The 27,769-nt window shown below is 43.5% G+C and overlaps 1 protein-coding gene across 3 annotated transcripts; it reads left to right on the top strand.

Moving 5' to 3' along the window:
* The first annotated feature begins 7,150 nt into the window (after positions 1 to 7,150).
* Positions 7,151 to 16,727, top strand: LOC103650699 (serine/threonine-protein kinase SIK2-like). 3 transcript variants are annotated; one of them, XR_004857211.1, is made up of 3 exons: positions 7,151 to 7,762; positions 7,846 to 15,315; positions 15,399 to 16,727. XR_004857211.1 is itself a non-coding variant. In XM_020551138.3 (3 exons), the coding sequence occupies exons 1-3, from the start codon at positions 7,259 to 7,261 to the stop codon at positions 10,672 to 10,674; spliced, it is 606 nt and encodes a 201-aa protein (XP_020406727.1). In that variant the 5' UTR covers positions 7,156 to 7,258; the 3' UTR covers positions 10,675 to 10,818. The 3 variants fall into 3 exon arrangements, 2 of the variants coding, with proteins under 2 accessions (XP_020406727.1, XP_035822225.1); XM_020551138.3 differs by lacking the exon at positions 15,399 to 16,727 and having other exon boundaries at positions 7,156 to 7,762; positions 7,846 to 7,934; positions 10,662 to 10,818; XM_035966332.1 differs by lacking the exon at positions 15,399 to 16,727 and having other exon boundaries at positions 7,157 to 7,762; positions 10,662 to 10,808.
* Positions 16,728 to 27,769: the final 11,042 nt, after the last annotated feature.

Below are 27,769 nucleotides of genomic sequence, written 5' to 3'. Positions count from 1 at the left end.
CTGCAATTCTGTTGATAGAGGAGAAGCATCATCAAAAGCAAAATTTCCATGATGGAAATCTTCATACCAGTCATCCTCATTGTAGAAACCCTCCTGATGGAGCTCTCTGCGCGGAGGCCTTCGGTTCTGGTCATCCTGAACAAGATGACGAACCTCTTCCGAAGCTTCATCTATCTGCCTCTGAAGGTCAGCTAGACGAGCCATCTTCTCCTTCTTTCGTTGCACCTGTTGTTGGAGCATCTCCAGGTTTTGGATTTCCTGGTCCAAGTCGTCCTCCGGAGGCGTTGGACTGGTGGCCTTCCTCTTCTAGCTTCGGGCCTCCCTAAGAGAAAGGACGTCCTGATTGGGGTCCAGCGGCTGCAGAGTGGCAGCCCCTGTCGCTGAAGCTTTCTTCGGCGGCATGACGAAGGTGATGTTTGCCGAAGATGTTCAAAAGCTCAAGAAATGGAAGTGAGTTCACAGGAGGTGGGCGCCAATGTTGGGGACTTGTTCTCAAATGCTATGAATCAAGAACAAGACAACACAAAATGTTAAATATCAAAACCCTTCGTCCTTTGGATCATTATTTCCCTTCGGATATAATGGATTTCGGACGAATGTCATGAAGGACAAACCTTCATGATCATGATAAAAGATAAAGAACATTCAAACACAGAATACAGAAAATAACATAATCTCTGTAAACATTGTTATTAATTTATTTTTACTTATATTACTTATGTAAACAACGGTAAATTACAAATGTACCTTCGGCTTGAAGGAATGTGAATACATGTGTGATGCAAAAGCAAATGCCAAATCAGCGTGAACAGTACAGTAATACTGTTCACCTATTTATAGGCACGGGTCGCAGCCCATGCAAAATTACATTAATACCCATTACATTTAACAATAACTCTATAGTAATTCTTCGAGGTCTAATTTGGCTTTTCATCTTTAAGTTGGTTCCCCTTTTCTGCCGTTATGCCGAAGCTTTTCTGCACATAGCTTCATGATTGTCTTATCCTTCGTCGTGATCGCCTTTCGTCCCAGTCAAGCTTCATCTTTAACCGTGCTTTTGTATACCCGCAATCTAACTTCGAAGGTACCTGTTTACATATTTCTCTTGGAAAACATTGTCAAATCATGTTTTTGAGGACCTTCGGAAGCCGAAGGCCCCCAACAGGTCCCATCAAAATTAAGCCTATGCATGAATAAATGATTACAAAGAACATTATTGGGTAATAAAAGTGGTCAAGGGCACAACTTGCTTTCAATGAGGTCCTGCTCAGCAACTTCTACCTGCTGAACACTGGAATCCTCGGCCAATGGCTCTTGTACTCGCCACAATTGAAAGGGAAATGTGCCCTTGGGCCATTTCTATAAGTATTTTGTTGATTAGATGCCCAACACATTAATTGAGTTCTTATGTGCAAAATGTGTGAAGAGTGCAAATCAAAGCATAAGGTATGTTTCTAGACTTAGTATATTATTTTGTATACTAATGTGTTTGTCCAAGTGCTAGAAATAGTGACAAAAGAAGTAGAAAAGAAAAGGAAAAGAGTTGGCTTTGTGCAGCCAACACCAACGCTGGCCAGGCACACCAGACTGTCCAGTGGTGCACCGGACAGTGTCTGGTGCGCCAGTCTGGCCGGCGGTGAACCGGCTGCTCTCGGGAAAACGCAGAGGCGTACGACTATATTTCACCGGACTGTCCGGTGAGCCAACGGTCGCCAGCGGCAACGGAAGGCTGCGCAATCCGCGAGCGACGCGTGCCCGCAACAACGGTCGGTTGGGCACACCAGACTGTCCAGTGTGCACCAGACAGTGTCTGGTGTGCCAACCGACTCCGAGGACCAACGGTCGGATGCGTCAGATATGGAAGGAGATCACGCACCAGACAGCTATAATGATCAGGGGAGAAGAGCCAACACAATCCTACAACATGCTCAAGACCCTGGTCAACAAGATTCAAAGCTATGGAAGCATAAGATGGACGGATCATGACGTCGTCTGACTCATGCTCAGGTCATTTATGGTTATTGACCCCCATCTTATCAATCTTATTCGCAAAAACCCCAGGTACACCAAGATGACGCCCGAGGAGATCCTCGGAAAATTTGTGAGCGGGCGCATGATGGTGAAGGAGGCTCGATACGTGGATGATGCACTAAATGGTCCACTACCCGTCTACGAGACACAGCCCGTTGCTCTCAAAGCAACAAGCAGCAGGGAGGTGCTACCAAGCAAGGTAGCACAAGTGGAGGCTGCCAGGCTAAATGAAGATGAGATGACCCTCATCATCAAACGTTTCAAGACCGCGCTCAAAGGACGCAAGGAATACCCCAACAAGAACAAAACAAGGGGAAAGCGCTCCTGCTTCAAATGCGGTAAGACTGGTCATTTTATAGCACAATGCCCCGATAACGATAATGACCAGGGACAAGAAAAGTACGGGAAGAAGGAGAAAAAGAAAAACTACAAGAAGGCGAAGGGCGAGGCACACCTTGGAAAGGAGTGGGATTTTGACTGCTCCTCATCTGACTCCGATGATGAAGGATTGGCTGCCTCGGCCTTCGACAAGTATTCACTCTTCCCTAATGCTCAAGCTGGATTATTGACAGCGGATGCACAAACCACATGACGAGGGAGAAGAAAATGTTCACCTCCTATGTCAGGAACAAGGATTCCCAGGATGCGATTATCTTTGGAGATGGGAACCAAGGCAAGGTTAAAGGATTGGGAAAGATAGCCATTACATCCGAGCATTCTATCTCCAATGTGTTTTTAGTTGAATCGCTCGGGTACAATTTTTTGTCTGTGAGTCAATTATGTAACATGGGCTATAATTGTTTATTCACAAATATAGATGTATCTGTCTTTAGAAGGAGTGATGGTTCATTAACATTTAAGGGTGTATTAGACGACAAACTCTATTTAGTAGATTTTTCGAAAGAGAATGCCGATCTAGATGCATGCTTAATGGCTAAGAGTAATATGGGCTGGCTTTGGCATCGCCGTCTAGCACATGTTGGGATGAAGAACCTTCATAAACTTCTAAAGGGAGATCATGTGTTAGGACTAACTGATGTCTGCTTTGAGAAAGACAGACCTTGTGCAGCATGTCAGGCAGGGAAACAGGTGGGAAGCACTCATCACAGCAAGAATGTAATGACGACATCAAGACCACTGGAGCTTCTCCACATGGACCTCTTTGGACCCGTTGCCTACCTTAACATCGGGGGAAGTAAGTATGGTTCTGTAATTGTTGATGATTTTCCCGCTTCACTTGGGTATTCTTTTTGCACGACAAATCTAAAACCTAAGGGACCCTAAAACGCTTTCTAAGGAGGGCTCAAAATGAATTTGAGCTAAAGGTGAAGAAGATAAGGAGCGGCAATGAGTCCGAGTTCAAGAATATGCAAGTTGAAGAGTTTCTTGAGGAGGAAGGCATCAAGCACGAGTTCTCCGCTCCCTACACACCACAGCAAAACAGTGTGGTAGAGAGGAAGAACAGGACGCTTATCGACATGGCAAGAACGATGCTTGGAGAGTTCAAGACGCCCGAGCTATTTTGGTAAGAAGCTGTGAACACAGCTTGCCACGCCATAAACCGGCTCTATCTGCATCGCCTTCTCAAGAAGACCTCCTATGAACTCCTTACCGGTAACAAACCCAATGTATCTTACTTTCGTGTATTTGGGAGCAAATGCTACATTCTGGTGAAGAAAGGTAGACATTCTAAATCCGCTTCCAAGGCTGTAGAAGGGTTTTTACTAGGGTATGAATCAAATACAAAGGCGTATAGGGTCTTCAACAAATCATCAGGATTAGTTGAAGTCTCTAGCAACGTTGTATTTGATGAGACTAATAGCTCTCCAAGAGAGCGAGTTGATCTTGATGATATAGATGAAGATGAAGTTCCAACGGCCATAATGCGCACGATGGCGATAGGTGATGTGCGACCATAGGAACTACAGGACCAAGATCAGCCTTCTTCCTCAACGCTGGTGCATCCCCCAACTCAAGATGATGGACAGGTACCTCAAGAAGATGAGCATGATCAAGGGGGAGCACAAGAAGAACAGGTTATGGAGGAAGAAGCACCATGGGTCCCTCCAACTCAAGTCCGAGCGACGATCCAAAGAAATCACCCCGTCGATCAAATTCTGGGTGATATCAGCAAGGGAGTAACGACTCACTCACGTTTAGCTAATTTTTGTGAGCATTACTCGTTTGTCTCTTCTATTGAGCCTTTCAGGGTAGAAGAGGCCTTGCAGGATCCGGACTGGGTGTTGGCCATGCAGGAAGAGCTCAACAACTTCAAAAGAAATGAAGTTTGGAGCCTGGTGCCATGTCCAAAGCAAAACGTTGTGGGAACCAAGTGGGTGTTTCACAACAAGTAAGACGAGCACGGGGTGGTGACAAGAAACAAGGCTTGACTTGTGGCAAAAGGTTATGCCCAAGTCGCAGGTTTGGATTTCGAGGAGACTTTTGCTCCTGTAGCTAGTCTAGAGTCAATTCGAATTTTGCTAGTCTATGCCGCTCACCACTCTTTCAGGCTATTCCAAATGGACGTAAAGAGCGCTTTCCTCAATGGGCCAATCAAGGAGGTATACGTAGAACAACCCCCTGGCTTTGAGGATGACAGGTATCCCGACCACGTGTATAAGCTCTCTAAGGCGCTCTATGGACATAAGCAAGCCCCAAGAGCATGGTATGAATGCCTTAGAGATTTCTTAATTGCTAATGCTTTCAAGGTTGGGAAAGCTGATCCCACTCTTTTTACCAAGACTTGTGATGGTGATCTCTTTGTGTGCCAAATTTATGTCGATGACATAATATTTGGTTCTACTAACCAAAAGTCTTGTGAGGAGTTTAGCAGTGTGATGATGCAGAAATTCAAAATGTCGATGATGGGCGAGTTGACATACTTCCTTGGATTCCAAGTGAAGCAACTCAAGGATGGTACCTTCATCTCCCAAATGAAGTACACTCAAGATCTTCTCAAGAGGTTTGGGATGAAGGACGCCAAGCCCACGAAGACACCGATTAGAACTGACGGGCATGTCGACCTCAACAAAGGAGGTAAGTCAGTTGATCAAAAGGCATATCGATCCATGATAGGTTCATTACTTTATTTATGTGCTAGTAGACCGGACATTATGCTTAGTGTATGCATGTGTGCTAGATATCAATCCGACCCCAGGGAATGTCGCCTTGTGGCCGTTAAGCGAATTGTTCGATATTTAGTTGCTACGCCATGCTTCGGGACCTGGTATCCAAAGGGGTCTACCTTTGACTTAATTGGATACGCATAATCCGATTATGCCGGGTGCAAGGTTGATAGGAAGAGTACATCAGGGACGTGCCAATTTCTAGGAAGGTCCCTGGTGTCCTGGAGTTCCAAGAAACAGACATATGTTGCCCTATCCACCGCTGAGGCCGAGTATGTTGCCGTAGGACAGTGTTGCGCGCAGCTACTTTGGATGAGGCAAACCCTCCAGGACTTTGGCTACAATCTGAGCAAAGTCCCACTCCTATGTGACAATGAGAGTGCAATCTGCTTGGCGGATAATCCTGTTGAACACAGCCGCACTAAGCACATAGACATCCGACATCACTTCCTGAGGGATCACCAGCAAAAGGGAGATATCGATATTTTTCATATTAGCACCGAGAACCAGCTAGACGATATCTTCACCAAGCCGTTGGATGAGAAAACATTTTGCAGGTTGCGTAGTGAGCTAAATGTCTTAGATTCGCGTAACTTGGATTGATCTATAACATACATGTGTTCTATGCCTTTGATCATGTTACTTTATGCATTTACAACATTTGTTATGTATTTTTGGTGCTCAAGTTGTACAAGACCTTCCCAGACCTCACAAGTCCATATGCAAATGGTGCACATATTTAGGGGGGGATATGCTACAACTTGACCCTTTCAGACTAACCTGTTCGTGTGAGTATACTTGATGTAGTCTCAAAGGTGCATTGAAAGGGAAAAGTGAACTTGGACGATGAAAAGACTTCCACTGCATTCCGGTATCAGTGTATTTAATTCCAAGTTCACACTTATGCTCTCATTGCCTTTTTGCTCTTAATTGACATTTTTGGTGAGGCAATGGGGTTAAAGGGCCAAAAATGATCCCGTTTTGGTGCTTAATGCCAAAGGGGGAGAAATTAAGGCCAAAGCAACCGGATCAGCCAACCACTTGAGAATTTTGAAAATAGTAGAGTTAGAATTTGTGATTTGTCCACAATACTCTTATTGAAAAATTTGGTCTCTTATGGGGGAGAATTTTAGATTATGAGAAAAAGGGGGAGTTTTTGGCACTTGATCAATTTTTCTCTTGGAATATCTCTCGTGTGACACCCCAGGTGTCTATTTCGCGTTATGTCGGGAGATTAATCCTACTCTCGGATGCTCGGTAAAAAAATTACTATTTCCCGATCGTGTCTATCTCTGTTTATCAGGCTTTCTCTTGGAAGTTCACCGAATTCAGAGTTAATCGATCGCGAGAAACAGCCAATTTTGGAGCGTGTTAAAACTTTTAATTCTCGGAACTAATGCAGACTCGAAGATCATTCTCGAATTATAAATCTCATCTGAAGCTCTTTAAAATCAAACTCTCGACGACTGTTATCTGATCTGAGCCCGAATCTAATTCCTCGAAACTTCGATCCATGTTCGATCTATGTCCAAAAATTAATCCGACTCCGTACTCTCACACGGAATACTCAGTACGTCGTCCTCTAATTATTTCTTACTCGACTCAGCCAAATATCTCATGTCCGAACCAAATTCAGAACCCCGTATCGACAGCAATTTTAAAAATATCACGATTCGCCTTCTCCGGCTAAAAATCCAAAGCCGATCAAATCTTAAGACGATTTATTTTCAAATCACGCGTAGGGAATTATTTTCGAGCAAAGTCAAATCAACCTCTCGACCGAGTTAATCGCGTAGTCGTCCGTTCGTCCGAATTCTGTTTCACTCTGTTCCGCGTACAGACGAATTCCGCGGGAGCATTTTTATTCGGGAAAATAAATTAACGCGGCCCGAGTACGTATTTGGGCCAAATCCAGCCCAGCCCACTAGGCCCACTAAACAACCCTAACCCTAGGGTTGCTTCTATAAATAGGGGTGCTCACTTGGAAATTTTCCACTCTCACCCCTCAAAAAATTCCAGCTGCCACTCTCTTCTCCTTTCTCCCCCAGGCACCTTCTTCCTCCTTGCGCAGGGCGGCAGCAGCCACCAGCGAGCCCTGCTCCATGGGCGTCACCCCTCACCTTCTTCCTCCCCACGGCTGCAGCTCTTCCACTCCTCCCTCACGCCAGCAGCAGCCCCCTGTTCATGGCTGCCAGCCCTTGCTCCCCTTTTGCCCCACTGCGCAGCAGCTCTGCGCTCCACCTCCCATGGACGCCCAGAAATTCCAGCAGCAAGGACTCCATAGCAGCAGCAGCTTGACCCTCTGCTCCCAGCCATGGCGCCCAAAAAAAAATCCCCTAGCCGAGCCACCTCTCCCAGCCAGCGCCCCTGTTCCCTTGCTCCTTCTCCCTCGCACAGCAGCAGCTCGCCCCACCTTCCCTCGCTGCGCAGCTCCTCGGCGAAACGCCGCTGTTCCTGCAAGCCCCGGCTTCCTCGCTGCTACCGCTGCGCGCATGCCAAGTGCTCGGCATAATGTCAAGGGAGATGTGTTGTTGCAGCACGTTGTGACGCTCCCCGGGTGTTCACTGTTTTTGGCGCAGACCCGCTCGCGACATCGTCGACCCTCGGTGAGACATCCCGCTACCCTTGCTGTTTTTGTATCCATGGTGTCGACGATATGCCAAGCCCCTAAACTCGTGTATTATCGCAGCCACCGTCAAAATCACGCTCCGCGTTTGGCCGTTCGACGAAATGCCAAGCCTTATGGACAGCCCATGTGACTAGCCTCGATTCGTCCAGGTTGTTCACTTGGTATTTTGTGGATTAATCTGTTTAAGCTTTGGTCTATGTTGTGCATGTGTAAGAAAATGTATTTGTATGGATTGAAGTTCGTGGCAAAAGAAAAAGACGTAGAAAAGGACTCCAACGTTTTTATATTTCGATAGGAATATATGCGATGTATTGTTTGATGCGTGCGATTTGTAGTTGTCTAATTGTGTTTTGGTCGATGTGGTGCGTGTTTAAAAATTGTATTGGTATGGATTGAAGTTCGTGGCGAAAGAAAAAGGAAGTAGAAAAGAACTCGGATGTTTTTACGTTTCGATAGGAAGATGTGTGATGTGTTGTTTGATGCGAAGGATAGGTTTTACTAGTTTAAACGGTTAGTCGGCAGACTCGATCAGTAAAGCTAAAATTTATTATGCGATTAAGATGAGGTGACGACATGCCATAGTAGTCGTCACCTTCTCTATGTTTTCGAGTCGGATAAATACCATAAGGCAATTAATTGTTGATACCCAAAGATTGTTAGAAACAAGTAAACGTGCTCTACCTGTTGCGTCAAAGGAAATATGGTGTGTTGATTAATTGGGAGCTACGTGACCTAATATAGAAAAGTAGTTAAGAAAACTAATCGAATTACTTTTAGCTATATTTTAAGTTAAGATGTCTAAAATGGTGAAACTAGTTTGGTTGGTCTCATAGTGTTATGATTGAGAAAAATATGAACTTGTGTATGAATTACTATTTTTTTATGCTGTGTTAGCCAACGCTTGTTAAATAGAGGAATTCAATTGCGTTGAGTGATTGTTATATGTAGGTGTTTCCAGTACTTCAAGTGGTGGCAAGTTAATTAGTAGACTCTCTATATGACGCTAAATGTCTAGGTAGAATTCTGAAAATTTGTGGTGCCCAAATTGTCGAGTTAGAGGTTTAATTCAATCGATGCCGATTAAGTGGCTGAAAATAACTAGTAAAGAAGTTGTAGATGTAAAACTAGAAACTAGTATGCATATATCCTCGTATGATGTTGTGGTCTAAATGCGTATGTTTATGGTCGTGATGAAAAGTAGTAGTGCTCAGGTGATGTCTAAATTAAAATGCAAACTATTGGTGAAAAGCGCTTTGATATTGATTGTTATAGAGAATGCATTGTTAATTGAGTATGGTGCTTTTAGTGCGCAAAATAACTTGTATAAGAATTAGTAAGTCTACTTGTTAGTTCTCACTTGGTTATTTTAACTCTAACAAATGTCAAAGTGTTATAATAATTCAAGTCTCTAGAACGCGGCAATTCTGGAATTGTATAGAAGCTGAAATGTGTTGATTGCTGTTTTGGGCTGCACGTACTGTTTTCGGTGTGCTGTATGTTTGATGAACTAGATTGTGTTTTCTGTAGATATGTGCTATAGAAAAGTGGTAGATAACCTTATTATCTTGCTGGTGTTAAAATTTGACAGCCATAGGTCTGACGGTTTAGGAGTTAGGATTTTTACAAATTCAGTAACTTAATCTGTCCAAATTCTGTACAGATTTCAGAAACTGCATTGTTTGCTCAATTTAATGTTGCAATCTGTTCATGGTCGTTATAAGAAAGTTGTAGATGCTTTTCTGATCTTGCTTGTGTTAAAATTTCATAACTAAAGGTCTGACGGTTTAGGAGTTATGAAATTTGCAAACTGATTGCTGTGTTCTGTCCTCTGTCAGAACAGATTTCGAAAACTGTAATGTTTGATTTGATTAAACCTGGAATCACTTCTTGGTGATTATAAAATTTATATAGTGCTTTTTCCAAGCTTTCCAAAAAGTCTTGGATCACTATTTTTGGTGGTCTGAAGATTAAGTTACATGTGTTTGAAGTGTGAAGACTGAATCTGTCCAGTTTTGGACAGCACAGCCTTCATAATATATTTTACCCTTGATACATACTAAACCAGCCAGGGATGTTTATAAATAATTGGTAGAGCAGTTAATTAGCTTTCCAGAAAGTCTAAGATCACCTTGTTTTGATGTCTGAATCTTCAGTTATGAATTTTTAAAGTCACAAGTCTGAATCTGTCCAAATCTGGACAACACTGTTGTGTTAACACCTTTTGACCTTGCTAAGTGTTTAATCATGCTGTGATGACAATACCAAAGTTGTAAAGCACTTTTCAAGCTTTCTAGAAAGTCCTAGTTTACTATTTTTAGGTAAATATCTTGTGAGTTATGACTGAAACAAGTGACTGCTGTATTGCTGTCCAAAAATTCTGCTAGTGCGTTTTTGATTGTTTAGTTCACCCTTCTCGCTAAAAACGTTTGGCTTGCTCTTAAATAAATGTAGACTTGCCATGACTAAGCTTAATATCGCCTAAGTGTCCTGTTTTATATGTTTCTGCTCTAGTTGATTAGGATCTAGGAGTTCCGTAGTTAGTGATGCCTATGTCGTATTCCAGCTTACGTTGTCTTGGTTGGACTTGTGTGGTCGGTGATACTTTTGCGCGATTAATCGGAGAACTAATAAAAAGCCGTATCCAAATAAATAAAATGTGTGTACTTGTCATATCGTAATTGTGTTGCGTAAAGAAATAAAATGTGGTCGTCTTGTTAATGGTGTTAATGATGAACGCCGATAACATACGAATATCTAGCGCTTGTGTATAGTCGTTGCGGTGTCTTACAATTAAATGTTAGTTTGCTACCATGTATTTATATAGCTTGTTATATTTTTCATTGTATTCATACATATGCATCCTGCATCTCATTTAGGACCGAGAGGTGACGACCGTGCAAGTGATGTGGTGCCAACCCCAAGATGCAGTCGGTGGACGACCCAAGGAAGGATGGACATAACCAGTGGATGCTCGCCAAGCGAGTACCTCCCCCAGCAAACACTATCTAAGTGTCAAATTAAAGGCAAGCCCCGGTTTTATGCATAACCGTTTATATATACTATTTTACTACACTTAATGTTTGTAGGCTTGTACTGTACACTTAAGTGTAGGAGTTGACTGGAACCTTAGTTGCATGAACTCAGGATTCCTTTTGAGATGGATACTAGTATGCTAGGTCGAGTAGCTGCTTTAATAATTAGGGATCTCGGTAGAAGTCGAGTGATTTTTCTAGCACTCGCGCGAGGTCAGGAATTGGTTGTATCCATTTTCATATCGTAATGATGATGGTCTGTTGACGACGGTCCATGGGGATGCGTAGTCTTCGAGACGGAAATTGGAATAAGGATTAAGGTGTGGTACCGTGTGTCAAGCGTTTGAACGTACTAAACATATGCCGAGAAATATGGTAAATCGGTAAGCCTAGTACCTGATTGAACCCGGCAGCAGATTGCCCTCCTCATGCGACCTGAGACGAGGTCTCCCATTCCGGTTATGGTGGGTACAAGTGCGGTCACTGCACGACGGCCAGTCGGGGTCAGTGAGGCATTGTACGCCAAGGCGGTGAGCCCCTCTCTGCTGACGGGGAATCGATGGGGACGGTTGATATGTGTGGGGACGGAGTGCCCCTGCATGTCGTGTGTTTAGGTTTACCTTGCAAGGTTTAAAAACTCGATTCGAATCGTCTGCTTCTCGCAGCTAATGAGACTGCTTGATCCATGCTGCTACATTGAGTAATAAGTGGAAATGAGGTGACTGGAAAAAGATGTTGATTGCTTAAAAATGTTTGATATCATGTATGAGTAGCTAGGTACTCATCTAGTTTAAAAAGGATCATACTAAAACTTGAAAAGCTAAAACTTGATTTTAGACTCAGCTAGTGCTTTTGGCAAACCAAACCCCTCAGCCAAACAGCTGCATGTCTAGAGGTAGAGGAGTAGACTCCTCACACCGGGTAAGTCTAGCTGAGTATTAGTATACTCAGCCTTGCTTGTGGCACAATTTTTGCAGGTACCTCCTTGTTGTGGTTGATGGTGTGACTTGGCCTCCATCCCTGCCACCGGGATAGACAGTCAAGTGGGTTATTGCTTCCGCAGGAGAGGACCAGGAGGAGTAGTGTGGCCAGGCTTCGCCATGTTACTCGGTTCTTCTCCGTTAGTTATTTCCGCTGCATTAAAATTTATGGTTATTATTTCTGAAACTTCGATAATGTAATCACTAATGATACTTATTAAATTTGTGGTATTATGTTTTATTGTATTTCTCTGCCTCACCTTCGAGTGAGCTAGTGGTATTCGATCCTGGATAAGTGGCTTTATCGGACTAGATCCGAGGGACTGGCAGGTTATTCCTGTTTAAGTGTGTTGCTGCCCTTATGGGTGTGACTTGGGCACTTAAGCTGGAATAATTCGGGCGGTTCCGCCACAGCTGGCATCGGAGCGAATACCATCACAGAGAAGTCAATAAGTCATGATTACCAACCTTTTCTAAAGTAAAACTTGCTAGAAACCAAAGTTGGATAGATCGTCAGGACGATAAGGATAGACCTAGGACGTGAAGCCTTAGGAATAGATGGGTAGCTAGGTGGCTAGTTATTTAGGCCATAAAGGCTACTACTACTATTAATAAGGATGCTGTAGAAGCACCCGAAAATTAGTTAGGTCTGAGAAGACGACTAGAATGAGCATGCATCATGATTGTCGCATCATTGTCTCTTGTGCACCAACATGCTTCTCTCACCTTTATTCCAATAATAAGAACTTGTGAATAATGTAATGTATTGATATGTTAGGAACTATAAGAAATGCCTTCCTCGTGTCAGATTGGTAAGTCTTGTTAGGTCGTGCTATGTGTTTCTCTTGTCTTGCTAGCTAGGTGGTATTGTAATTGTTGAACCCTCTTTGCCAATAAAAAAAAATTGTTGCCTGTTTTGCCCATAAAAAGACCTCCTTCTCCAAACAACCTAGTGGTTCCCTTGTAAAACCTTAAAAAAATTATTATCATGTGCTTGTTTTTGTGTTTTTAGCCCTTCTGTGTTTTACACTTGAATTTTACACCTGCACAACTTATAGACCACCACAACTTGACTGCTAGACCATCCCAAGTCTCCTTGTGCACTTGTTACGTCAAAAAAAATTGTTGTTAGGTGTCTAGTTGCGCAAACCCTATCAAGGCCATGTTTCATTCCATAGATCTTGCCCCAAATCTTCATAACCTTTCTGCTGCTCATCCTAAGCGATCTCATGCGACTGCCTCTCTTTTCACCTGGATCTAGTAAATCGTTACCTTTATGAATCATGTTGTGGATTATCATCCGAATCCCTGGATCCTTTATCGATTCTGCCCCGTTATCTGGTTATCTGCTATAACCTGTTCTCAAGTATCAGATGTTGATCTCGCCTAAATCTCTCATTTCTGATCGTTCTCATACCCCCTTCTCTGAGGATCATGACACTGTTTTATCGATTTCATCTCTAAGCAGTGGATCCATTTGGTTCAATGGATTATGTTATTGACTTTAATTCTCTCATGCCTCTAAAAGCTCATCAATCTTGATCTCATGGTCGATTCATCCTCATATCAAATCTCGTGCTAATATCTGATCTGATAATCTCCATGTTGATCATAAAATAGTTCTTTGAGTTGAAGAAAATTCTCATGTGATGCTCTTTTGCCAACAATCTTTGCTTCAACACCGGTCACATTCTTATTTTCTGAGCCATACTCTCATGGGCTCCATCTATATGTGCTATGTGGATTTCTCATTGGTTGTGTTTCGTAATGGTGTTATGACTAACGACTGATGGTGCCGCGACGAGACCGAGAGCCTACTATGGTGCACACATGGTTGAGCTGCTCGGTACGCGCTGGTATCGCGGTTAATAATCGTGATCCATTACGAGACTATACTGATGTGTTATCTTTTGTGAACATTCTCTCAGAATGATCGCTGCATTTTGTCTCGATATGTCGCGATATTCTAACCAAATCTGTCTTCGGTATCTTGTCAGATACCCTCTCATGAATTTGCATCTATCTTCAGTCTGGGAGTTATATGCTTCTCCACCCTTAAATATCCTCATTCGAATCTCGGGACGAGATTCTGTTTAAGGGGGGAAGGCTGTGACACCCCAGGTGTCTATTTCGCGTTATGTCGGGAGATTAATCCTACTCTCGGATGCTCGGTAAAAAATTTCTATTTCCCGATCGTGTCTATCTCTGTTTATCAGGCTTTCTCTTGGAAGTTCACCGAATTCAGAGTTAATCGATCGCGAGAAACAGCCAATTTTGGAGCGTGTTAAAACTTTTAATTCTCGGAACTAATGCAGACTCGAAGATCATTCTCGAATTATAAATCTCATCTGAAGCTCTTTAAAATCAAACTCTCGACGACTGTTATCTGATCTGAGCCCGAATCTAATTCCTCGAAACTTCGATCCATGTTCGATCTATGTCCAAAAATTAATCCGACTCCGTACTCTCACACGGAATACTCAGTACGTCGTCCTCTAATTATTTCTTACTCGACTCAGCCAAATATCTCATGTCCAAACCAAATTCAGAACCCCGTATCGACAGCAATTTTAAAAATATCACGATTCGCCTTCTCCGGCTAAAAATCCAAAGCCGATCAAATCTTAAGACGATTTATTTTCAAATCACGCGTAGGGAATTATTTTCGAGCAAAGCCAAATCAACCTCTCGACCGAGTTAATCGCGTAGTCGTCCGTTCGTCCGAATTCTGTTTCACTCTGTTCCGCGTACAGACGAATTCCGCGGGAGCATTTTTATTCGGGAAAATAAATTAACGCGGCCCGAGTACGTATTTGGGCCAAATCCATCCCAGCCCACTAGGCCCACTAAAGAACCCTAACCCTAGGGTTGCTTCTATAAATAGGGGTGCTCACTTGAAAATTTTCCACTCTCACCCCTCAAAAAATTCCAGCCGCCACTCTCTTCTCCTTTCTCCCCCACGCACCTTCTTCCTCCTTGCGCAGGGCGGCAGCAGCCACCAGCGAGCCCTGCTCCATGGGCGTCACCCCTCACCTTCTTCCTCCCCACGGCTGCAGCTCTTCCACTCCTCCCTCACGCCAGCAGCAGCCCCCTGTTCATGGCTGCCAGCCCTTGCTCCCCTTTTGCCCCACTGCGCAGCAGCTCTGCGCTCCACCTCCCATGGACGCCCAGAAATTCCAGCAGCAAGGACTCCATAGCAGCAGCAGCTTGACCCTCTGCTCCCAGTCATGGCGCCCAAAAAAAATCCCCTAGCCGAGCCACCTCTCCCAGCCAGCGCCCCTGTTCCCCTGCTCCTTCTCCCTCGCACAGCAGCAGCTCGCCCCACCTTCCCTCGCTGCGCAGCTCCTCGGCGAAACGCCGCTGTTCCTGCAAGCCCCGGCTTCCTCGCTGCTACCGCTGCGCGCATGCCAAGTGCTCGGCATAATGTCAAGGGAGATGTGTTGTTGCAGCACGTTGTGACGCTCGCCGGGTGTTCACTGTTTTTGGCGCAGACCCGCTCGCGACATCGTCGACCCTCGGTGAGACATCCCGCTACCCTTGCTGTTTTTGTATCCATGGTGTCGACGATATGCCAAGCCCCTAAACTCGTGTATTATCGCAGCCACCGTCAAAATCACGCTCCGCGTTTGGCCGTTCGACGAAATGCCAAGCCTTATGGACAGCCCATGTGACTAGCCTCGATTTGTCCAGGTTGTTCACTTGGTATTTTGTGGATTAATCTGTTTAAGCTTTGGTCTATGTTGTGCATGTGTAAGAAAATGTATTTGTATGGATTGAAGTTCGTGGCAAAAGAAAAAGACGTAGAAAAGGACTCCAACGTTTTTATATTTCGATAGGAATATATGCGATGTATTGTTTGATGCGTGCGATTTGTAGTTGTCTAATTGTGTTTTGGTCGATGTGGTGCGTGTTTAAAAATTGTATTGGTATGGATTGAAGTTCGTGGTGAAAGAAAAAGGAAGTAGAAAAGAACTCGGATGTTTTTACGTTTCGATAGGAAGATGTGCGATGTGTTGTTTGATGCGAAGGATAGGTTTTACTAGTTTAAACGGTTAGTCGGCAGACTCGATCAGTAAAGCTAAAATTTATTATGCGATTAAGATGAGGTGACGACATGCCATAGTAGTCGTCACCTTCTCTATGTTTTCGAGTCGGATAAATACCATAAGGCAATTAATTGTTGATACCCAAAGATTGTTAGAAACAAGTAAACGTGCTCTACCTGTTGCGTGAAAGGAAATATGGTGTGTTGATTAATTGGGAGCTACGTGACCTAATATAGAAAAGTAGTTAAGAAAACTAATCGAATTACTTTTAGCTATATTTTAAGTTAAGATGTCTAAAATGGTGAAACTGGTTTGGTTGGTCTCATAGTGTTATGATTGAGAAAAATATGAACTTGTGTATGAATTACTATTTTTTATGCTGTGTTAGCCAACGCTTGTTAAATAGAGGAATTCAATTGCGTTGAGTGATTGTTATATGTAGGTGTTTCCAGTACTTCAAGTGGTGGCAAGTTAATTAGTAGACTCTCTATATGACGCTAAATGTCTAGGTAGAATTCTGAAATTTGTGGTGCCCAAATTGTCGAGTTAGAGGTTTAATTCAATCGATGCCGATTAAGTGGCTGAAAATAACTAGTAAAGAAGTTGTAGATGTAAAACTAGAAACTAGTATGCATATGTCCTCGTATGATGTTGTGGTCTAAATGCGTATGTTTATGGTCGTGATGAAAAGTAGTAGTGCTCAGGTGATGTCTAAATTAAAATGCAAACTATTGGTGAAAAGCGCTTTGATATTGATTGTTATAGAGAATGCATTGTTAATTGAGTATGGTGCTTTTAGTGCGCAAAATAACTTATATAAGAATTAGTAAGTCTACTTGTTAGTTCTCACTTGGTTATTTTAACTCTAACAAATGTCAAAGTGTTATAATAATTCAAGTCTCTAGAACGCGGCAATTCTGGAATTGTATAGAAGCTGAAATGTGTTGATTGCTGTTTTGGGCTGCACGTACTGTATTCGGTGTGCTTTATGTTTGATGAACTAGATTGTGTTTTCTGTAGATATGTGCTATAGAAAAGTGGTAGATAACCTTATTATCTTGCTGGTGTTAAAATTTGACAGCCATAGGTCTGACGGTTTAGGAGTTAGGATTTTTACAAATTCAGTAACTTAATCTGTCCAAATTCTGTACAGATTTCAGAAACTGCATTGTTTGCTCAATTTAATGTTGCAATCTGTTCATGGTCGTTATAAGAAAGTTGTAGATGCTTTTCTGATCTTGCTTGTGTTAAAATTTCATAACTAAAGGTCTGACGGTTTAGGAGTTATGAAATTTGCAAACTGATTGCTGTGTTCTGTCCTCTGTCAGAACAGATTTCGAAAACTGTAATGTTTGATTTGATTAAACCTAGAATCACTTCTTGGTGATTATAAAATTTATATAGTGCTTTTTCCAAGCTTTCCAAAAAGTCTTGGATCACTATTTTTGGTGGTCTGAAGATTAAGTTACATGTGTTTGAAGTGTGAAGACTGAATCTGTCCAGTTTTGGACAGCACAGCCTTCATAATATATTTTACCCTTGATACATACTAAACCAGCCAGGGATGTTTATAAATAATTGGTAGAGCAGTTAATTAGCTTTCCAGAAAGTCTAAGATCACCTTGTTTTGATGTCTGAATCTTCAGTTATGAATTTTTAAAGTCACAAGTCTGAATCTGTCCAAATCTGGACAACACTGTTGTGTTAACACCTTTTGACCTTGCTAAGTGTTTAATCATGCTGTGATGACAATACCAAAGTTGTAAAGCACTTTTCAAGCTTTCTAGAAAGTCCTAGTTTACTATTTTTAGGTAAATATCTTGTGAGTTATGACTGAAACAAGTGACTGCTGTATTGCTGTCCAAAAATTCTGCTAGTGCGTTTTTGATTGTTTAGTTCACCCTTCTCGCTAAAAACGTTTGGCTTGCTCTTAAATAAATGTAGACTTGCCATGACTAAGCTTAATATCGCCTAAGTGTCCTGTTTTATATGTTTCTGCTCTAGTTGATTAGGATCTAGGAGTTCCGTAGTTAGTGATGCCTATGTCGTATTCCAGCTTACGTTGTCTTGGTTGGACTTGTGTGGTCGGTGATACTTTTGCGCGATTAATCGGAGAACTAATAAAAAGCCGTATCCAAATAAATAAAATGTGTGTACTTGTCATATCGTAATTGTGTTGCGTAAAGAAATAAAATGTGGTCGTCTTGTTAATGGTGTTAATGATGAACGCCGATAACATACGAATAGCTAGCGCTTGTGTATAGTCGTTGCGGTGTCTTACAATTAAATGTTAGTTTGCTACCATGTATTTATATAGCTTGTTATATTTTTCATTGTATTCATACATATGCATCCTGCATCTCATTTAGGACCGAGAGGTGACGACCGTGCAAGTGATGTGGTGCCAACCCCAAGATGCAGTCGGTGGACGACCCAAGGAAGGATGGACATAACCAGTGGATGCTCGCCAAGCGAGTACCTCCCCCAGCAAACACTATCTAAGTGTCAAATTAAAGGCAAGCCCCGGTTTTATGCATAACCGTTTATATATACTATTTTACTACACTTAATGTTTGTAGGCTTGTACTGTGCACTTAAGTGTAGGAGTTGACTGGAACCTTAGTTGCATGAACTCAGGATTCCTTTTGAGATGGATACTAGTATGCTAGGTCGAGTAGCTGCTTTAATAATTAGGGATCTCGGTAGAAGTCGAGTGATTTTTCTAGCACTCGCGCGAGGTCAGGAATTGGTTGTATCCATTTTCATATCGTAATGATGATGGTCTGTTGACGATGGTCCATGGGGATGCGTCGTCTTCGAGACGGAAATTGGAATAAGGATTAAGGTGTGGTACCGTGTGTCAAGCGTTTGAACGTACTAAACATATGCCGAGAAATATGGTAAATCGGTAAGCCTAGTACCTGATTGAACCCGGCAGCAGATTGCCCTCCTCATGCGACCTGAGACGAGGTCTCCCATTCCGGTTATGGTGGGTACAAGTGCGGTCACTGCACGACGGCCAGTCGGGGTCAGTGAGGCATTGTACGCCAAGGCGGTGAGCCCCTCTCTGCTGACGGGGAATCGATGGGGACGGTTGATATGTGTGGGGACGGAGTGCCCCTGCATGTCGTGTGTTTAGGTTTACCTTGCAAGGTTTAAAAACTCGATTCGAATCGTCTGCTTCTCGCAGCTAATGAGACTGCTTGATCCATGCTGCTACATTGAGTAATAAGTGGAAATGAGGTGACTGGAAAAAGATGTTGATTGCTTAAAAATGTTTGATATCATGTATGAGTAGCTAGGTACTCATCTAGTTTAAAAAGGATCATACTAAAACTTGAAAAGCTAAAACTTGATTTTAGACTCAGCTAGTGCTTTTGGCAAACCAAACCCCTCAGCCAAACAGCTGCATGTCTAGAGGTAGAGGAGTAGACTCCTCACACCGGGTAAGTCTAGCTGAGTATTAGTATACTCAGCCTTGCTTGTGGCACAATTTTTGCAGGTACCTCCTTGTTGTGGTTGATGGTGTGACTTGGCCTCCATCCCTGCCACCGGGATAGACAGTCAAGTGGGTTATTGCTTCCGCAGGAGAGGACCAGGAGGAGTAGTGTGGCCAGGCTTCGCCATGTTACTCGGTTCTTCTCCGTTAGTTATTTCCGCTGCATTAAAATTTATGGTTATTATTTCTGAAACTCCGATAATGTAATCACTAATGATACTTATTAAATTTGTGGTATTATGTTTTATTGTATTTCTCTGCCTCACCTTCGAGTGAGCTAGTGGTATTCGATCCTGGATAAGTGGCTTTATCGGACTAGATCCGAGGGACTGACAGGTTATTCCTGTTTAAGTGTGTTGCTGCCCTTATGGGTGTGACTTGGGCACTTAAGCTGGAATAATTCGGGCGGTTCCGCCACAGCTCGATTTGCCCAAACAAGTGTGTTTGACTTAGAGATAGGAAAAAGAATTTGATTTGCAAAAACAAACCAAGTAGTGGCAAAGAGTGATCCAAATATGCCAAATCATTAGCGAAAACAATTTGGTCTTCAATTGCATTGATGTTGCACTTCTTTGGTTGCTTTTTGATGTGTTGGCATGAATCACCAAAAAGGGGGAGATTGAAAGGGAAATGTGCCCTTGGGCCATTTCTATAAGTATTTTGGTGATTAGATGCCCAACACATTAATTGAGTTCTTATGTGCAAAATGTGTGAAGAGTGCAAATCAAAGCATAAGGTATGTTTCTAGACATAGTATATTATTTTGTATACTAATGTGTTTGTCTAGGTGCTAGAAACAGTGACAAAAGAAGTAGAAAAGAAAAGGAAAAGAGTTGGCTGTGTGCAGCCAACACCAACGCTGGCCAGGCACACCGGACTGTCCGGTGGTGCACCGGTCAGTGTCTGGTGCGCCAGGCTGGCCGACGGTGAACCGGCTGCTCTCGGGAAAACGCAGAGGCGTACGACTATAATTCACCGGACTGTCCGGTGGTGCACCGGACTGTCCAGTGAGCCAACGGTCGGCTGCGCAATCCGCGGGCGACACGTGGCCCGCAGCAACGGTCGGTTGGGCACACCGGACTGTCCGGTGTGCACCAGACAGTGTTCGGTGCGCCAACCGACCCCGAGGACCAACGGTCGGATGCACCAGATATGGAAGGAGATCGCGCACCGGACAGCTATAGTGACTGTCCGGTGGTGCACCGGACTGTCCGGTGCACCACCCGACTGAAGGCAAGTTTGGCCTTCCAAGTTGGCCTCCAACGGCTCCTAGCTGCCTTGGGGCTATAAAAGGGACCCCTAGGCGCATGGAGGAGAACACCAAGCTTACAAGAAACATCCTAAGACATCTAGACTCTGCTTTCACGCAATCGGACCATTGTTCTTGAGATTTGAGCACTATTCGAGTTGTAAACTACTCGCGCCATGTTTGTGTGCTCATCTTTTCACTTGTGTGCGTGGTTGTGCTGCGGATTTGAGTCTTGTGTGTATTGCTCTCCTCAACCTTACTCTGTGCTTCTTTGTGATCTCAATTGTAAGGGCGAGAGACTCCAAATTGTGGAGATTCCTCGCAAACGGGAAAAATAATGTAAAGGAAAAGACCGTGGTATTCAAGTTGATCATTGGATTACTTGAAAAGGGTTGAGTGCAACCCTTGTCCATTGGGACGCCACAACGTGGAAGTAGGCAAGTGTTACTTGGCCGAACCACGGGATAAAAATCGCGTGTCTCGTGTGTTTCTTATTGTGATTGCTTTTTTCGCACAAGAGCGTTCCTTAGCCACTTGATTCACTAACACATTGATAATCAAGTTTGTGGTTATTTAGTGTTTAATTTTACAGGATCACCTATTGACCCCCCCTCTAGGTGCTCTCAACAATACAAACAAGCATAGTACAAGGGAGAAATTAACACCACATCAAACATGTATACAAAATAATAATCTACGCATTAAAACGAGATCGTAGGAAAAAGAATCACTAAATTCAGAGTTACAGATTGCGAGTTATGAATTTCCGAAGTATTTATGTGTTTGGTACAAGATTATCAAAGTGGTTAATTTTATTATGGTTTTCATGTTAAAGCAGTGGTATTAAGTGATAAACAATATTATTACAAAATTATAGGAACTGGAATGAACTGAAAAGGAGTTGAAATGAATTTTATATGAATTAGTCAAGATTTGGGAATTTCTTTTAATCAACAAAATCATTTTCTCCATTAATTATTCCAATTTTCTAACCCTCTGGACTGCGCGCCAAAAACAGAGAAGTCCAGGGGCTTTCGCGAAAGAATCCCCACACTCAGAGCGCCATGCTATGGACTGCAGGTTTATTTCGCAGATTGCCAGGGGTTCATATGCTAAACTACCACAGCGAAAGGGTACAAGTGCTTCACCGCTGTCGGATTAGAATCCGCGGTCATGATTAGATCCACTCGCGCTCGAACCAGTACACGACCCAGACCCTCGGATCCGAGATCAACGTCTGAGATCCGGTCACGCCCGTCACTACAATCTACCCTCGGATGAACCATCTACGGTTTAGATCAAACACGCGAAAGGGTATATCTCGTATTGAATCACGGCCGTCCACGCGGAGATCAACGACCGAACGGTCGTCGTTTACCCACGATATACTCAACGGCGGTGTCGGTCCCTCCCGGTAGCGGAGCATCACCGGAGAAATCCCGACAGCGTTCTAGGGCCACTGTTCCTACTTCCGCTTCGGGTTATACAGAGCCGAGAACCTAACAAACCTACCAGTGACCTTCCCCCGGTGGACCGGCCGCACACGGAGCATGACCACGTCACTAAGCAGCACCGCGACGATTATCGCATTGCAGCGATTATCGCACAACCAATTGCCGCCCCACTACCCCACTACTCCGCACGATTCTAGGTGTTTCGTCAATGGTAGAGACAACATAAGATCTGACTGTGAGTCTCACCTCGGTACGGCACCCGCCGGTGCGATGTCCACGGCGGCGGCAAAGTGATAGTGGAGCGACGAACTTCGCGCACTCCGGCCACAGATTACCCACGGCGCTACAGTAGCAACCCTCCCAAGCCCACGAAGTGCTCCCAGAATGGGCCCGAATGCCTCACCGGCGGCGAATCCCTCTCTCGATGGTTTCGGCGGTGGCGGCTGATGTGCGGACAAGGGAGGAAGAGGAGACAAAGGCCTGGCTCTTGAATTTATGGTTGCAGCGGGGGTCGGGTCGGGGTTGGTTGCACCCGCCAGCTCAAATCGCGTGCACGCAGCGGAGATCTCGGTCACGCCCGGTGCGATGGAGAGGTGGAAGATCCACAATAATGGGTGTCAGATGGGGCCCTCTACTAAGCGATCCGCGCGAGCGTGCGGGCGCATCATTGTCGAGTGGGTCCCAGGGTCAAAGACGACTTCTACCCCACGCTCCCGTGAGGGATGACTGACGAGCGGGCCCAAGCGAGCAGAGGATGAAGTGTGTGGGTGTGCCCGCTGGGCCGTGAGCGAGGAATTTGGAGTAGTGGGCCGAAAGCGGCATCTCGGCCCAAGCGGCGTTTATTCCCTTTTGTTTTTTTCTTTTCTTATTTTTCTCTATTTTCTTTTCTCCTCTTTTTGATCCTAAATTTTAAATCCTAATTTTGATTGTAACTTTTAAATTTGAATTAGATGTACTAGTCCAAGCTGTTGATATTTTCCTTATATTATATAGATATGGTCTTTTTCCTATTTTTTTCTTCTCCTTCTATATCTTATTTCCAAATTCTAAGATTTGAGTTAGGTTTTAATCTCTAATTCACATTCCTAATGTAACCTTATTAATATTATCATTATTATTAAATGCACAAACAATCAAACTCCAGCATGATGCACATGTTATTTATATGTCCTTGTTTTAATTATCCACTTTTAAATGTGATTTTTCACATGTTCAAATAAATGGAGGCAACTCATGTAAGTGAATCACTCTATTTTATTAATTACACTTTTGGGTATTACAAATCCTACCCCTTAACAAGAATCTCGTCCTCGATATTAGGAAGGACTAGGGAAGAGGTGGGGAAATTCTATTCGAAGCTCTTCTTCTCTCTCCCAAGTAGCCTCATCTTCACGATGGTGACTCCATTGCACTTTGCACATCTTTATCAGTTTATTTCTTGTAACCCGAGTCAAAGTGTCAATATTCTTGATAGGATACTCCGTATAAGTCAGATCACCCGGAACACTTAGTTCCTCCATTGGTAGCTGTTCCTCGAGGACACGGAGACACTTCTTGAGTTGGGATACATGGAACACATCGTGTACATAGGACAAATGATCAGGTAGCTCCAGTTGGTAGGCCATCTCCCCAACTCGCTTGAAGATTCTGAAGGGTCCAATAAAGTGAGGGGATAACTTGCCTTTTACTTTGAATCTTCTCATTCCACGAAGTGGTGACACCTTGAGGTACACGTGGTCACCCTCCTCAAATTCCAGTGGTCTTCTTCGATTATCAGCATAGCTCTTCTGTCGAGTTTGTGCTACCCTCAAGTTCTCCCGGATTATATGGACTTGTTCTTCTGCCTCTTTAATAACCTCAGGCCCAAAGAACTGTCTTTCTCTAGTCTGATCCCAATAGAGAGGAGTCCTGTACTTTCTGCCATATAAAGCTTCAAATGGTGACATCTTCAGACTGGTCTGGTAACTATTATTATAAGAGAACTCATTATATGGTAGACTCTTGTCCCAACTGCCTCCATGCTTAAGGGCACAAGCTCTCAACATATCCTCCAGTACTTGATTAGTCCTTTCAGTCTAGCCATCAGTTTGAGGATGGTAGGCTGAACTGAAGCTCTACTTTGTATCCATATTCTCATGAAAGCTTTTCCAAAATCTTGTGGTAAACTATGAGCCTCTATCAGAAACGATCTTCTTCGGTACACTGTGTAAACACACAATTCGAGCCATATATATCTCTGCCAACTGAGATCTTTTATAAGTAATCTTGACCGGAATGAAATGAGCCACTTTGGTGAGTCTATCCACAATCACCTATATCGAATCATAACCCTTTGAGGTGCTAGGCAACCCAGTAATGAAATCCATGTCAATTTCTTCCCATTTCCATTCGGGTACCTTTAACGGGTGTAGTAGTCCAGCTGGTCTTTGGTGTTCAACTTTGACTCTTTGACATACATCGCACACAGCCACGTGTGCAGCCACATCTCTTTTCAGCCCATACCACCAGTACTTTTGCTTCAGATCCTGATACATCTTAGTGCTACCAGGATGAATTGAATAATCAGAGTCATGGGCTTCCTTCAATATAGTCTCACAGAGGCTGTCAATCTCAAGAACACATATCCAGTTCTTTAACCATATCGTGCCTTGCTCATCCTCCGTAAATTCTGGACCTCTACCTTCAGTAACCAGATCTTTGATCTCCTGAATTACAGCATCATCGATCTGTCCTTTGCGGATTTCTTGCTCCAAGGTAGGTTCTACTTCAATAGTAATTCCTTCAGTGTGTGCAACAATTTCCAGGTTGAGTCTTCTAAAATCTTTAACTAGCTCATCGGGCAACTGGGCAACAATAGCTGCATGGACGTGCTCCTTTCGGCTCAAGGCATCTGCAACCAAATTCGCCTTGCCCGAATGATAGTGAATCTCCAAGTCATAGTCTTTAATGAGCTCCAACCAACGGTGTTGCCTAAGGTTGAGATCTTTCTGAGTGAAGGTATACTTTAAGCTCTTATGATCAGTGTAGACTTGGCACTTAGTTCCCATTATATAATGTCTCCATATCTTGAGCGCATGCACTACGGCTGCCAGTTCTAAGTCATAAGTGGGGTAGTTCAACTCATGTTTCCGCAACTAACGAGACGTGTAGGCGATCACATGCCTTCTGGCATAAGAACACATCCCAAGTCTTGGCCGCACGCATCACAATATATATCAAATCCCTTTTGCAGATCTGGTATAATCAACAATAGGGCTGACATCAATTTAAACCTCAGTTGATTAAAACTCTCTTGGCATTCATGAGTGCACTTAAACTCTTTCCCCTTCTCCAACAATGAGGCCATATGTTTCGCTATCTCGGAGAACCCTTCAATGAATCGCCGGTAGTAGCCTGCAAGTCCCAAGAAACTCCGGACCTCCATGACTGAACTCGGTATCTTCCAACCCACTATTGTTGTCACTTTAGTCGGATCCACTGAGATTCCACCTTTGGAGATGATGTGCCCAAGGAATGGTATTTCATCAAGCCAAAACTCGCACTTGCTGAACTTTGCATCATCCGCAGATGTTCCACATGATCACTATCACTCTTGGAATAAATAAGAATATCGTCGATGAATACCACGACGAATCTATCAAGATACTTCATGAACACTTTATTCATCAGATTCATGAAGTAGGCTGGTGCATTAGTTAATCCAAACGACATGACTGTGAATTCATATAGACCATATCGGGTTGAGAAAGCCATCTTGGGAATATCAGATGGCCTAATCTTCATTTGATCTATCTCGTCAAGTGCAAACTTCCATCTCTTCTCCCGATGGCCAACTCTTTCTAACTATCACTAGGCCGGGTATTTCCAGCTCTAAAGGATGAGGAAGAGGGTTAGCCAGTGTCTTTTCACCGGAAACCTTGCTTGTCTTAGTCATGAGTGTGTGTAGCCCATCCCATGTATTTGCTTCTCCTGATGTAGAATAAGAAAAATCCATTTTTCCTATATAGAGATGATATCGCGCTTGCGGCTCTTTCCCCGATTTATCGTTGATTCCTTTTCTTTTTTTCGCCTATGCCAACTGAGCTAACTAACTTGCTGTTTTTTACTTGTTTGGTATCTAGAAATGCCAATTCAGTGAAACATACCAGAATATCATACTAGATAGAGACTGGGCTCGTCCTGTATCAAGTACTATCTCCCTCATAAGTAAAGTAATGGGTGGCATAGCCCGTAGCAGAAGTCCCCTTTTTTATCCATTTCTTTATTACCCTAGAGGGGCCCGGAAATGGCAAGGCATTCAACTCGACCCATTCATTCTCGACCATACGCCCTTAGCTCCCAACTCTCTGACCTGCCTCCCTTATACTAAATACTAAGACCGGTTTAAGAAGAGAAGTATTTGCTTGCTTGCCGGTTGAAGTCTGCTCGTCGCATTCTAGTCGTGCGTGATAGAATAGGCCCACATAAAGAGAAAGCGAAGACCTTCCCAAGGTTGCTCATCTAGATCTAGATAATCACTAGCTATATTATTTCCTGCTCCTAAATTCTCGTAAATAGAGGATAGGCCCGACACCCCACAGTCACGGCACCTCTAAGAAGACACCTATTCTCGGCGCACTCCATGTGAAAGACACCTATTCTCGGCACTATGATACCACTATCTGAGATCAATCTTTGAGAATACCCTAGCAACTCTCATCTGATCAAATAAATCTTCAATAGAAGGTAAAGGATATTTGTTCTTCACAGTAACATCATTAAGAGATCTATAATCCACACACATCCTCTGTGATCTATCCTTCTTCTGTACAAACAGAACCGACGCTCCACAAGGTGAGGAACTCGGACGAATGTACCCAACCTCCTGTAATTTTGTTAACTATTTCTTAAGTTCTTTTAGTTCTTTACGGACATCCTGTATGGCCGTTTTGAAATAGGAGCAGTTCCAGGTAAGAGATCAATGACAAACTCAACTTCCCTATCTGGTGGCATCCCGGGTAACTCCTCTGGAAAGACATCGGGGAAATCTCTAACCACACGGATGTTGTTGCCTACAAACTTCTCATCTACTAGAAACACGGTGGGTCTGGTAGAGGCAGTTATGGTTATTTCAACTTCAAATCTTTCTCCTTTAGAGTTGGTGAGTTCTACAGTTCCCCTAGCACAATGTATAACCGCTTTGGCCTGCCTTAACCATGACATACCAAGGATCAGGTCTATACCGCTTTATTCTAATACTATAGGGGTAGCCTAGAATTTTCTTCCCATAATTGTCGAAGTTAATTTGTTGGTCATATAATTTGCTTCCACGGGCCCTTTAGGGGTAATTACTATCAGTGGCTTTTGCATATTTTGTAGTGGTTACTCACTGGTGTTGGCATATCGAGCAGAAATAAATGAATGTGTAGCACCAGAATCAAATAGTATTGCTGCAGGAATTGCATTAATATAAAAATACCAATCGCGATGTCAGCTCCGTCTGTGGTAGCATCAGCACTGACTTGATTAACTCTGGCAATGCTGAATCCCTTGCCAGATCCTGGAGTCTGCTGCTTGTTTTGGACGGGGGTACTAGCAATCCTCTATGGACAAACATTAGCATAGTGCCCAGTCTGACCGCACTTGTAACATGTGGTGCCTGCACTCTGTTATATGAATCTCGCCGAGGTGCCAGTGGGGGCAGCCTAACGAGTCTGTGAAGTCTGTGGAGTCCCCTGTGGTGCA

The sequence above is a fragment of the Zea mays genome, chromosome 3 (genome assembly GCF_902167145.1).
Source record: "Zea mays cultivar B73 chromosome 3, Zm-B73-REFERENCE-NAM-5.0, whole genome shotgun sequence".
In the NCBI taxonomy this organism is placed as follows: Eukaryota; Viridiplantae; Streptophyta; class Magnoliopsida; order Poales; family Poaceae; genus Zea; species Zea mays.
Note: the sequence above shows the minus strand (reverse complement) of the source record. Positions and strands in the feature narration are given on the sequence as shown.